This window comes from Mirounga angustirostris, unplaced genomic scaffold (assembly GCF_029215605.1).
Source record: "Mirounga angustirostris isolate CCGP_5_RB_7025 unplaced genomic scaffold, mMirAng1.0.hap1 SCAF_17, whole genome shotgun sequence".
Classification (NCBI taxonomy): Eukaryota; Metazoa; Chordata; class Mammalia; order Carnivora; family Phocidae; genus Mirounga; species Mirounga angustirostris.
In genome coordinates this window covers 29,891,511-29,904,370 of record NW_026991725.1, presented here as the reverse complement: position 1 = coordinate 29,904,370, position 12,860 = coordinate 29,891,511, and the positions used below count along the sequence as shown (strand labels likewise).

The 12,860-nt window shown below is 42.8% G+C and overlaps 1 protein-coding gene across 2 annotated transcripts in view; it reads left to right on the top strand.

The window, feature by feature from the left end:
- The window catches only part of NSF (N-ethylmaleimide sensitive factor, vesicle fusing ATPase), a 144,043-nt gene extending 137,918 nt beyond the window's left edge, over positions 1-6,125 (top strand). For both annotated transcript variants that reach the window (XM_045888722.1, XM_064583410.1), the window contains exons 18-21: positions 646-780; positions 1,865-1,978; positions 5,434-5,489; positions 5,938-6,125. In XM_045888722.1, coding sequence (XP_045744678.1) covers positions 646-780; positions 1,865-1,978; positions 5,434-5,489; positions 5,938-5,980 — 348 coding nt within the window. In that variant the 3' untranslated portion in view covers positions 5,981-6,125. The remainder of the gene's footprint in view (positions 1-645; positions 781-1,864; positions 1,979-5,433; positions 5,490-5,937) is intronic.
- Positions 6,126-12,860: the final 6,735 nt, after the last annotated feature.

Below are 12,860 nucleotides of genomic sequence, written 5' to 3'. Positions count from 1 at the left end.
GCAGAAATGTAAACCATTATTGTTACCCTACTCCTTTAAAAAAAAAAAAAAGATTTATTTACTTGAGAGAGAGAGAGTGCGAGCCGAGGAGCAGAGGGAGAGAGAATCTCAAGCAGACTCCCTGCTGATTGAGCAGCCTAATGCAGGGCTCCATGCGAGGCTCGGCGCCAGGACCCTAAGATCATGACCTGAGCTGAAACCAAGAGTCAGACACTTAACAGACTACGCCCCCCAGGCGCCCCTACCCTACTCCTTCTTAAAAGCATTATAAATCTTTGCTAAGTGAGTGATACAGACCTCCCATTCATTCATTTCCTTTTTTCCAATCCCCACCATACGTACACCATGTTGGCCATGAGAAATGAATTAGAGCATATACTTCAGTATCTTTTTATTTGGTTTGTATGTCTCCCTGACTTACTCATCCATTATTTTATTGACGTGAATGACAAGAAGGAGCTGTTGCCTTTCTGAATCCTGTTCTTGATACTTTTCTTTAGATTTTCATGAAGAAAATCTGAATTTCTTTTCTTTTGCCTAACCACTTACATTTCTGCAATTAAATAAATGGACATTGTTCAAGCTTACTCTAGGTTCCTAACCAGTCTTATCCTGCATTTTAACACATTTTCTCCCTGTGATCAGGGCCGCAAGCTTCTTATCATTGGGACCACTAGCCGCAAAGATGTCCTTCAGGAGATGGAGATGCTGAACGCTTTCAGCACCACCGTCCACGTGCCCAACATTGCTACAGGAGAGCAGCTGTTGGAGGCTCTGGAGGTGAAAATGAGTCAATGGATTGCGAAGTGTCTATTCGAAAGGAGTCGGGGCTGGGAATAATGCTAAAGGGGGCGCAGCGGGCATTGCACCTGGTGCCTAGTTTGTGTGCTAACCTAGAATAGGGCACCTGGGATATACCTTCAGTCGTTTCAGGGATTCGAGGAAGAGATGAATGTCAGTGAAAGTGAATGAATTTCCCATTCCTTGGTATAGGCAGCCTGCCAGGAATGAATTACTCTGTGCCCACCAGGAGTGATACATACAAATTACATGGGCCAGAAACTTGGAATGGGGGAAGGAGAGGGTAGAGTGGTAGAGTAATCAATATGTAGAAAATTCGGTCACTCGTAATAGCTTTCCGCTCATTTACTTGCATTTAATAAATTGGAATGGTGATTAAAACCTTAGAGACTGCGAAAATGCTATGGAAGTAAAAGAAACTGCTTTATTAAAAACTTCATAATATGGAAATGTTTTCTTAAATTTTTTGAGGATGACAAAGTTAAATTTTTAAAAAACTATAACCTTCATTAAACTTTTGATTAATATCAATGTACACAAATGACTTGGTGAGATCTGAAAAAAATGTTATGTAATGATTTGTTTGACAGTGGTAAAAGCTTCTTAAAATCCTCAAGACCCATGCAGTTGGGGCATACTCCCAACAAAATAGATTGCATGATATTGTATGATAAATGTCTCCAGATTAATTATGTGAGCAGCTCTTGTGCCGAGGTTGGGTAAGAATTAAATTTAGTCTCTGCTTTGACACGTGCTAAAATTTTTAACTGATATTTATTGTGGGTTGAAGCTTTCTTTTCCCCCCAACCCCCAGCAAACATATCTCTAAATTATAATGGAGATCTCTAGGAAAATAGGATTTAGGATACCAGTTTTCACTTTCATTAATTGTACCTAATGGGTTTAAGAAGGTCAGGTTGGATTTTAAAATAGAAGAAAATCCTGTCAACCTGAACCAGTCAGATAGTTCTTACTACTGTTCTTTTAAGGATAAATGTGAGCATTAACTAATGTTGATGCACTTACTATAAAAGTGCTTTTGTCATTTTTATTGTTTTTGTAGCTTTTGGGCAACTTCAAAGATAAGGAACGTACCACAATTTCACAGCAAGTCAAAGGGAAGAAGGTCTGGATAGGCATCAAGAAGTTACTAATGTTGATTGAGATGTCGCTCCAGGTAAGATACTGCATTCTCCATAGGATTCAGACACAGGAGCTTCGTGACATACCAAGGTTTTATATTTCCTTTGCTAAGGTTTTGTTTTGTTTTAAAGACTTTAAGTAATCTCTACGCCCATTGTGGGGCTCAAACCCACAACCCTGAGATCAAGAGTCGCCTGGTCCACTGACTGAGCCAACCAGGCGCCCCTCCTTTGCTAAGGTTTTAATTAGTTTGTTACAGTTCTCTTATTTCTGAACTCAAGTTGCTATTAGTAGCCTGCTTCTGAGACCAAACAATAACTTATGAGTACTTTTCTTTCTCACTTCTTAAAATTCAGAAATAGAAAAAAAGATTATAAAGTTACTTTCAATTTTAATTTAGGGAGTGATTAGATCTTAGAACTAGAAAGGACTTCAAAGAGGCAATTGCTCTCCTGTCGTCACCCCCTGCCCCCATTTTAGAGATGAGGATATTGAGTGTCCCACAGGTGGTCAGTGGGTTATCCAGGATCACATAGCCAATTATTGATGGAAGGAAGATGACATTGTTTATTAGAGGTCCGGAAGCTACTGTGCATTACACCAAAAGGGGCCTGGGAGACTGTTTTTTTTTTTTTTTTTTTAAAGATTTTATTTATTTATTTGAGAGAGAGAGAATGAGAGACAGAGAGCACGAGCGGGAGGAGGGTCAGAGGGAGAAGCAGACTCCCCGCCGAGCAGGGAGCCCGATGCAGGACTCGATCCCAGGACTCCAGGATCATGACCTGAGCCGAAGGCAGCCGCTCAACCAACTGAGCCACCCAGGCTCCCTGGGAGACTGTTTTAAGGGACAAGTTAATTGAACTGTACAGAGTAGACTTAGGCTCTCTATATTTTCCCCTGGCTGGGCTCCTAGAAATTTCATGCAAACTACTGTAGGGTTAAAGCATCCAGGATCACATAGAAAACCGAGCCCTAGGCTAGTGCCTGGGCAAAGACAGATGAAATTTCTTTGGGACTTTCTCACGTCTACTGGCAACTTACCTTTCCTCCTTTGGGAACTCTACCCCTCCACATGTCCATCCTATGTCTTCCTATCCTTATCTGACACACTGATTAGATGATAAATGTATTCCTGCCAAGTTCTGTGAGTTCAGGGACCTTGGCTGTCACTCACTATTGGAATCCACAGTCCCTGGAACAGAGCTGGACACACAGTAGGGTGCTCAGTGAACTGTAGTCAGGTGGGTCCATCCCAGGTCATTGGTGGACAGACTGGCCGCGCTGTTGGCATTATGTGTCACTGCTCAGTCCTGCCATCCCGGCCCCGTGAGCAGTGGGTGGTAGAAGTGAAGTTTCACGGTTACACGTGAAATAGGCTCTTGGACCAATAACAAATGGAGAACACGAAGTGAATGCTTTTTAGTTTGCTGGAACATTTATTTTAAAACAAAATTGTGGCTTTCAGAAACCTAAAGTTGAATGTATTGAACATTCAGCCAGACTGAAATTTATTTTCCACGATGAATGTAAATTGAAGTTACAGACTAATCACTTTGCTTAGGATTATCCTTGGTAAAGGTGCATATACAGATGTATTAGCTCTTTCCTTGGGAAAAGATAAATCTGTCAAGATAGTCAGCTCTACTCTTCATTTTTTTGGTTTCAGCATAATTTTTTTTCAATAATTGCATAGAAGAAACTATGTGGGCTTTTCACTCCAGTCCCTACCCCTTCTTCCTTTGATGCCTGCAGGTCAGTGATCAACTTAATGCCTCTCATGTATGTGGGGCAGAAAGTGAGAGTGGGGCACTCAGGCCTAATCTTCAGCGACTGACACTTCATAGGCCTCTGAGTTTGAACCCCTTCTTGTCAAATGGATTTCGTGCAGCTGAGTGAATTCTCTTTAGATCTGCCTGAAAGAGACTGAGCCTAAGTGGAGAGGCATGTAGTTGAGCAGAATATAAGTCATGTTACCTCTCTGTTCACTATACACGATTCTGTTAAAACTTGCACAGTGCTGAGGATCTGCTCTGACTGGATGTCACCTGAGGGAATAAAGTCATTTATCTAGATTACTTTTTTCCTCCCTTTCTCTTGACTTTTAATTCCATAGCTACAGGCAAGTCAGTAAGTCGTTGCTCACACATATTAAATATATTTAATGGGCAAAGACCTGCAAGTACTGACTACAGCTGAGCTCCAGCCAGTTCCATTTTTTTAAAGAACTTGACAATTGATTCATATGTAATTCTATTCCCAAAGAGGGAAAATGTTTCTTTTGTTAGCTATTCACACTTTTTCTTAGTCCTTTGTAGTCTGACCTCTTAACTTTGATACATTTGAAACTTCTGTTCAATGTTTTTTTTGGGATAGAAGAGAAGAAATCTTAAAAAAAAAATGTGGTGGTAGGGGGAATCCAAGTGCACATTTACCCACGGCTGCACTGACATTTGAAAGCTCTCCCTGGAGGGCAGGGAGTTCCCTCTTGGGAAACAGACTCCTTGCCCTGGAACATTTTTTAAAAGTTAGGTATGTTTCTTACAATAAAAATTCATCTTAAGGAATTAAAGATGTTTTTAATGATCATTTTTTAGATAACTTAAGATCTCTGGTGGACCAATGAGAACAAAATATAAATAAATTAGTATAAACATGAATATAAAAGAAAATGAATAGAGAAAATTAGTAATATCCTAAACTTGGCCTCTGAACCAAAATTCCCCTATCTTCTCCTAGACTTAGGAATACTTTTTTTTTTTTTTTTGAAGATTTTTTTTTTAAGTAATCTCTACACGCAGCGTGGGGCTCAAACCCACAACCCCAAGATCAAGAATCACATGCTCCACTGAGCCAGTCAGGCTCCCCTATCCTGATGCTTTTCTGTCACAGGAGATCCAGATTATCCAGGGGCCATGTTAGGGGAGTCAGCCCCACTCTTCATTTTTTTACTTTCATGACCATTTTTTTCATAATTGCAAAGAAGAAACTGCATGGAAGACCAAGGCTAAGAAAAGCGAATATGTTGATCATGAAGAGTTAATAAGCTACTTTTTAGTCATTTAATCAACCTCATCTGGTTTAAGTTTGGTCTCACTTTTATATGTTGGATGACTCCTATGACTTGGATGCCATTCGAACCCCCGTGAATAGCCATCGTCTGGTCTCACATGTGTCCTCTCAGACGTGCTGCCTCCTCACACAGCGCTAGCTGAGGGGGCACTTGGCTGAGGTGCCTGGGAATGACCAGCTGGGTCACTTGGAACCTTGTGCACAGTGATTCTCTGTGCTAGGAAGTCCTGTTCACTCCTCTTGAATGATGTAATCTGCTTCGCCGTGTATCAGAATACTGGTCAAGGAGCAGGTAATGTATTTCTGTGACTCAGCAGAGCACTGGTGGAAGTATGAAACCGAGCATTTCCTTGGCATTAAGTGCACAGTTATTAGAAGGTACCATTAACCTGTGTTCTTTATTTCTTCTGATGTATTTAGATGGATCCTGAATACCGTGTGAGAAAATTCCTGGCCCTCTTAGGAGAAGAAGGAGCGTAAGTACACACAACACTTAAGACCATGAGCCAGACTTACCACACTGTTAAATCCCAGTACCTGTTCTAAGCGTTGCTGTACAGTGCATATACATTTGAATTTTCAACTTTTCTTGGACAACTTTGTTTCCATTTATTAGCATTCTTCACTGTGTTGTAGGTCTGAGAGACCAAGCAAGGAAATTGGTTGTACTGTTGGTTTGCTCTCCTTGTCCTGCTTCGCAAAACTTCCTTGTCACAATGCAGGAAAAAACTCTATGGTACATATTTATTGGAAGCTGCTTTTAAATGCATGGGGCTATGACCATTTTCTTTTTTGAAATGCTCATCTAATAACAAATGCATAGCAAAAAATGTAGAAAAACCATTAAGCTTTTAGTAATTTTGTGGTAAATGGCTTTTTGCAGACCCTCATCTGCTTTTTTTTTGGGGGGTGTTTCTTTTTCAGTAGCCCCCTGGACTTTGAAAATGGACTCTTTGCACACACATAGTGACCAAGGGAAGTGACCAAGGTGAAGACGGCCTGGGATCTTCACTCAACTTACTCAAGATCCTAGACAAAGTGAAATGATCCCTACCTTCAACGTGTGCTCACTCTGCATGATTAGTGCAATAAAACTCCCTTCCTTGTGCTTACTCAGATATTCTGTTTTGTGGAAGGTACAAATTTGCTCTAGAATGCTATGCTTACCTCTCTGTGCAAGCTAGGATGATTTCTTCTTCCTCAGTCTTGAAGTGTGGGACATACACTGCCCTTGTAAACACTAGACATTTTAAGCTCCCTACCACCATCACCACCCAAAAACTCTCAGTAAATGTAATGATGTTGCAAGACAACACTTGGCCTGTTAGAAGGAAGACTTTCTAGATGTAAACCAGGAGCAGTGACTTAGAGGTATGGGTTCAGAGGGATTATATCTTACAGCTCCCCTCCGCTAACACTAAAGGTACTTGGGTATTTGGTTAAAGGTTCTCCCAGAAAACTGGTGGTTATCTTTGCCTGAAGAAACAGGACTTTGAATTTCTAAGATGCTGTTCTCATTTTCAGAGATGTTTCCAAGTTGCAGTCAGGAGATCTTTCTTAATAGAAAGTCCGACTATTACTGTGTTGGCCGTGGCATCCCCTCAGTGTTACTCATTTGCTCCGTGGCAAGAGATGTGCTGGCCATTACCACGTGGTAGCTGTTAACGACTTGGGAAAGACCTGTATGGAAAAAGCCTACACCCCTAAACAGAAAGGAGTCATTAAAATGAAGTCATTTATAAATCTCTCTGCACTAATTAATGTCCAACTCTAAATGGGACAGTTCTTTATATTAAAGGCTTCTTATTAGTATCACCATTTGTCGTTTTCCTCATCTTAATGACTTAGAATTTATTCTTCCTTTATTTTAAACCCTCTGTGCTATCTAGCATTAAATAAAACACTATTCTCCAGAAGAAACCGTTTTCTAGCCCTCATCCCGAGTCTTTTAACATCCATTCCAGTATGTTTAACACACTTCCTTTCCCCTCCACATGCTCTTTCCAAAGGGAAGGAGAACCAGTGGTTAGTCTTATAACTGAGTCAGAAGGAATGAATCAGGTCGTCATATCTGTGATGAGACTTCCGGAGCAAGTCCACTGTCTCCACCCCCCTACTCCCCCCCCACCTCCCCCCCCACCACCCTGCAGCTTCAAATGCAGGGATGAGCGGTCAGCAGCCACCTGAAGGTGCTTCACGCCGCCCATGAGGCTTGTGGCCACAGTGGCACTTGGGTGTAGCTGTCATTTGTCCCCGTGGTAGAAGGCGAATTATCTCCAGATCCTGCCATCTGTATATTTTTGGTTGACTTCTGTGTCATATCTACTTCATTTTGGGTTTTCATCCCTAGCTTATTTTGTGGATTTTGTATTGTGTAATTCTGTGATCCCTGATGGCCAGTACCCCGGGTCCCCTATCTCTTGTGCAACTTGCCTCTTTTCTCCTCCCAGGAAAGCAACACACACTGTATTAACTTATGGCTCTCGTTAAATGAGGTTCATGTCTTTTGTGTTTTGTCCAAAACTGTATTGAAAAATATATATTGTTTCTTGCAAATGAAGGAATGCAATAAAGAGTATCTATACTCGAAAACATTCTGTGGACCATGTTTTGTACAAAACAACACACATAACTGATAGGAATGTGTGAAGAGGAGGGGGCTCAGAAAAGCCCCTCCTTGTTTTGTTATAACTAGCCTAAGGAGATGGAGGATTTTTATTTAAAAGTCTCTGGTTTTCATTATTTAGGAAGTATAGTCACTTGAAAAGAGAAATACATCAATAGCATATTTTCAAGAGTTAATGCATAACAAGAACCTTCATACTTATTTTACTTATTTCCACCTTATTAAAAAACTGAAGCAGACCAAAGCCATAAATGGGTTAGTAATAATCCAGAAAGGAAAACTGTTTCTCAATTAGAATTATTCCTTTGAAATGTACAAACCAAGGGATTCAGACACTCTCAGTGGGATTTCTTCACATGTTTCATTTTGGAATCCTTTTTTGCATTTTTCTGAGCTGTTGGATCTCTTAGCCTAAAAGCCCGATGCTTAGAGTGGGGTGAGGTTAGGAGGAAAGGCAGCTCAGAGAATCAGCAAGGCTCAGTGCAAAGAGGTCAGCTCCCTGGGAGTTGTCCACACCTCCTAGGAGGACCCCGAGGCCACCCGGGTCCCTGCACAACCTTGGGAAGGTAGGGTCTTGAAGCTATCCCAGTGCTCTTCAAAGCTGCCCTGGGCAGAGAGTGAGCGAGCATATGACGACGTCATAAGCCTAGTGACAAAGCAAAGGAGGCCAGCCAGTTGCTGCTTTAGATTTCTTCATATACGGATGCACCGTGAACAGGCTAGTTTTTGTCAGCAGGTAGAATTAAAACCTCAGAAAAGGAGGTTATCTCATCCTACATGTATTTGTACATCTTCACTGAAATACCTTCAAAACTATGTAACAAGGGGACGCCTGGGTGGCTCCGTCGGTTGAGCATCTGCCTTCAGCTCAGGTCATGATCTCAGGGTCCTGGGATTGAGCCCCGCTCCCTCTGCCCCTCCCCCTGCCCAGTCTCTCTCTCTCCCTCAAATAAAATCTTATATATATTTATATATATATATAACAGAAAAACTATAATGGCTAAAATCTGAAACATGGTTTGCTTTAAGGCTGTCTTTTCATGTCCTAAAAATTACAGTGAACCGCCTCTGCTTTAAGTTTCAGCAGCAAGTCATAGAGTAGATTCAAGTGTGTAATAATCAGATCCTGGTAAACAGACTTGTCGAAGCACTGAGTCAGCAATAACCAACCAACCCAGCCCAAGCACAGAAGGCAAAAGCAAGATTTCCTGTTCCTTGCCTGGCCACTTGATTCATAAGCCTCTTCAAAGAAGACACCGGGGAAGGTGTGGATGAAAGTCCAAAAAGCATGTAAATTTCAGAAGTTATTGCAAAATGATGTAAAGTTTCTCCTCCACTGGCAAGCAGAGCTGAGACCGGGCCCTGGAGCAGAGCCCACAGAGGGCGTGTGCTGTGCGGACACCCAGGCATGACGATGCTCTACCGAGTATCTGTGATGGGCAAGAATCTCAAGCCGTGTAGACAGCATTTGCAAGGAGGACTTGAGTTTGAACTTTCCCCCGCATACGGTCTCTCCACGCAACTGACTTGGGTCATACTCCCTTAGGAGTATCAGATTATTGGTAAGGTAATTCTTTGCCTCCTCAAGAGTTCTCTGTCAAGCTAAGAGAAACGACAGCATAGCCACCATCATTTTGCCGCATTAATTTCCCTTGTGTGTGTCGATCAGCCACAGCTTACATGTCCGTCCATATACCCAGGGCTGGCATGGATGTACCACTGGGTCACTGGATCCCATCACTGAATCCACCTAGGATCACCTCCCCATCATCCCTCCCCCTCCTTTTCTCTGCCTTTCCTTTGCCTTTATTTGCCCCCCCCATCCCCAGCCTTTCTCCCCTGTTTTTTTCATAAACAACCACTTTGAAAGAGATCTTCCCACTATATTGTCTCTTTTCTTTCTTTTGGGTCTTTTTTTTTTAAAACTTCCTCTTGTTTTTAGATGTTTATTAGTATTTATACTTACGGAGAAATTGAATGTTCAAGCACTGCAATAAACTGTGTTCTCTTTAATCATAGAATATGATTAATCATAGAAAGGATTACAAATGGCCTTGGTAAATATGAATAGGGACCATTTAAATGTTTGGCAATCTTATAGATTAAAAAAAAAAAGGTACCCAGGATGCTGGGGGAGATGAGTATTAGTTTTATGTCAAGAGTGAAGTACAAGATGAGCAGGGCTGTGAGAAACAGAGATTTCTTTCTGCGCTCCACGTCCAATTCCTTGTGCGGCCAGTACAACCATTTTTGTGGCTTACACTTTTCAGGGACTAAGCAATGACACATCACAGGCACAATAAAGTTCATGAACTTCTAGTGGCCATTCCTAATCTCAGGTTAAAGGTCTGAATAGAGCGCAAGGGCAGCCCATCGCCGTGCACAAGGCAGACCACTTTATTTTTTATTTTTTATTTTTTTTAAAGATTTTATTTATTTATTTGAGACAGAGAATGAGAGAGAGAGCACATGAGAGGGGGAAGGGTCAGAGGGAGAAGCAGACCCCCCGCCGAGCAGGGAGCCCGATGCGGGACTCGATCCTGGGACTCCAGGATCATGACCTGAGCCGAAGGCAGTCGCTTAACCGACTGAGCCACCCAGGCGCCCCCAGACCACTTTATTTTTATGTTGTTTTCGTCTCTGCAGGGAGATGAATAAGATTTGCTTCTAATAAAGGTAAACCGGGAGAAAGAGAAAGAAAAAGAAAGCATTTTAGCTGTGCTACACAAACTGAAGGTGACATTTTATGGGCAGGTCTGAAGACCAAAGGATTGTCTATCATCATAAAACCAAATTATTGCCCCTCATCGTCGAGCGCATCGCTTGTGAGCTTCAGGTGAGTCCTTCTGAAGCAGCAGTCCAAGGAGAAAATGCCCTTCCCAGAGCGCGCCCACTGCTGGGTCCTCTCTGCCCAACCCCCAACTTCAGATGATACCTGTTCCAGGCCACCCAGAGGCCAGGCCAAACCATTTCTTCTTCCCGACCAACCTACCCCTTCTGTAGCTGTGCTAGCAGGAGGGGAAGCCATTTCCAGTCAGGTTTCATTTTCAATAGAGCAAATCCTATTTTCCCAATAAATGGAGTTGCAATCATGGGTGAGGAAAGGATTAACCAACCCCGTGGGCTGCTGGCCTTGAGCCACATCTTTTGAGTGTCTGTGATATTCATTTGTGCAGTGAAGTGCTAGAGTCTAGGAAAGGAATTACAGCCCAAACCGCTTACTTCCAAACCTAGGAATTACTGGTCAGATGTGGACTTAGAACAAGGTAAGCCTGTAAGAAAGTCCTACAGTAGATGAGACCCAATGTCCCTGATGTCTGAGATGATCCTGCTTAGAGAACAGAGGGAATGGCTTTACTTTGGGCCACTCAATTAAGGGTGCAAGTTCAGGCCACCACCTTCAGAAATTGGATATTCTTGACCTCCTGAGCATTAATCTGGAAACTCCACACATGGTACAATGTATCCATTTTAAGTTTGTTTACCTTCTCTTTAATGACTTAACAGAAAAAAACTGCATGATGAAATATATTTTCTCCAAATATATATATATTTATATAATATATAATCTTAGTTAACTCAAAGGTATATACATTGTATAATAAATAATATTTATAAAAAGAGACTTTTTGAATATAAAATCAAAAAGATCAACAACTTCTACAACTTTTTACAAAACTTTGGATACAGCAGATCGGTAGGAAATTTCTGTTGGATACTATTACCTGACTACGGCGAGAATAATTACAATGCGCTCAGTGTACTATTATTAAATAATTACTTGTCGGCTACTTGAATACGCCCCAGAAACATGACTTTATCACTTTTAATATAGAATACATAGATATGAAAAGACTGTTCTGAAAATTTGTATCCATTCTGCTGAAATAATTCTCACATAAAGCAAGCATTATCCGGTTGACATGATTGAAAACTTTTCAGTCTAAGGTGAGATGGGGAGGGGCATTTCAGACTCTCTGGAGAGGGGGATGGGATGTGTATCTTTAGCCGGGCTCCTTGCCAGCAGAATCAAGAGTGCGGGCATGGCTTCTAGATGGTCTTGGCAAGCCTGCCTGAGCAAGCAGGAAGATCACTTGCCCCGGTAGCTGAGGTCAGTGTGAGGCAGACCAAAGAGAGAAGGGAGTAAAGGAAGAAACAAGCTTGTTCTCGTCTCTACACCCGCTGCCTCTCTTCTTGCTGATTCTCCCTAGGACAGAGCTGTGGCCTTGGCTCGTGCCATCCGATCTGCTGGCCTCCGTTCAGGACCCTCAAGAGGACCCGCCTGGAGCAAGGGGAGCTCAGCTGGGAGAGGCTGCTTGCCCTCCTTCGAACACCTCCTCCTGATCCTTGGGAACTGCGTGGACTGGCGTGCTCTCTGCACACAGGTGAGGCCAGCAGGTGTGTGTTTCTCTTTTATCCGCACAGGCCAAAGCAGGGAAAGGAAGCCAGAAGATGTGTCTTTATCGGAGCAGAAACGAAGGAACTGTTTTTATCCTCCCTAGCTACAAATCACCAAGTTGGGACTTCAGGAATCAACCGCTACTCTCTCTCTGACCCTTTGTCTGATTTCTACTGAGGTAACCTGAACTCCAAACTGCTCTACCTGGAGTTGTTTTTGTGGGGAATCCGCAGGTGAGCAGGGCTGGGAGGGACTGAATGGCCCCTTCTAAAGATACCACTTCTCTCTTTAGGAAACCATTGGAGCTGCAGAAGGCTCACCACCCCTAAACATAACCTATTTACATCGTTTCGTCCTCTTAAAAAAAAAAGCCAAAACACCCCGCACTGCGTTCCTGGTAGACACCACAGAAGGACAACAGAGACTGGGAGCTCTGACTGCAGTTCCTAAGAGCCTCTGGCGCAGAACAGGCTGACAGAGGAAACGACACTGAGCAGAACACACAGCCGCTCTTCAAACAGCTTCCCAGGCCGCCCAGCGCTCCTGGTTCTTCAAAACTCCCAATCCTACTCCCACAATTGCCTTGGGCCTCCCTCCCACTTGATCCTAGCTACACCTATGGCTTTTGTCCGAATGTGGAAGTCTATCAGATCTGAGCAGGAGGAGACCAAGAAAAGGAGACGGCAGGGGTCTGTCCTACTTCCTAACTCCCACCTCACAGGCATCTTGGCATGTCACCAGAAGAAGCGTCTGGAAACAGTCCTGCCTGTGCTGAGTTCTTCACCACCAGGCAGAGAGCTCATGGCAGCCCAGCCTGTTCTG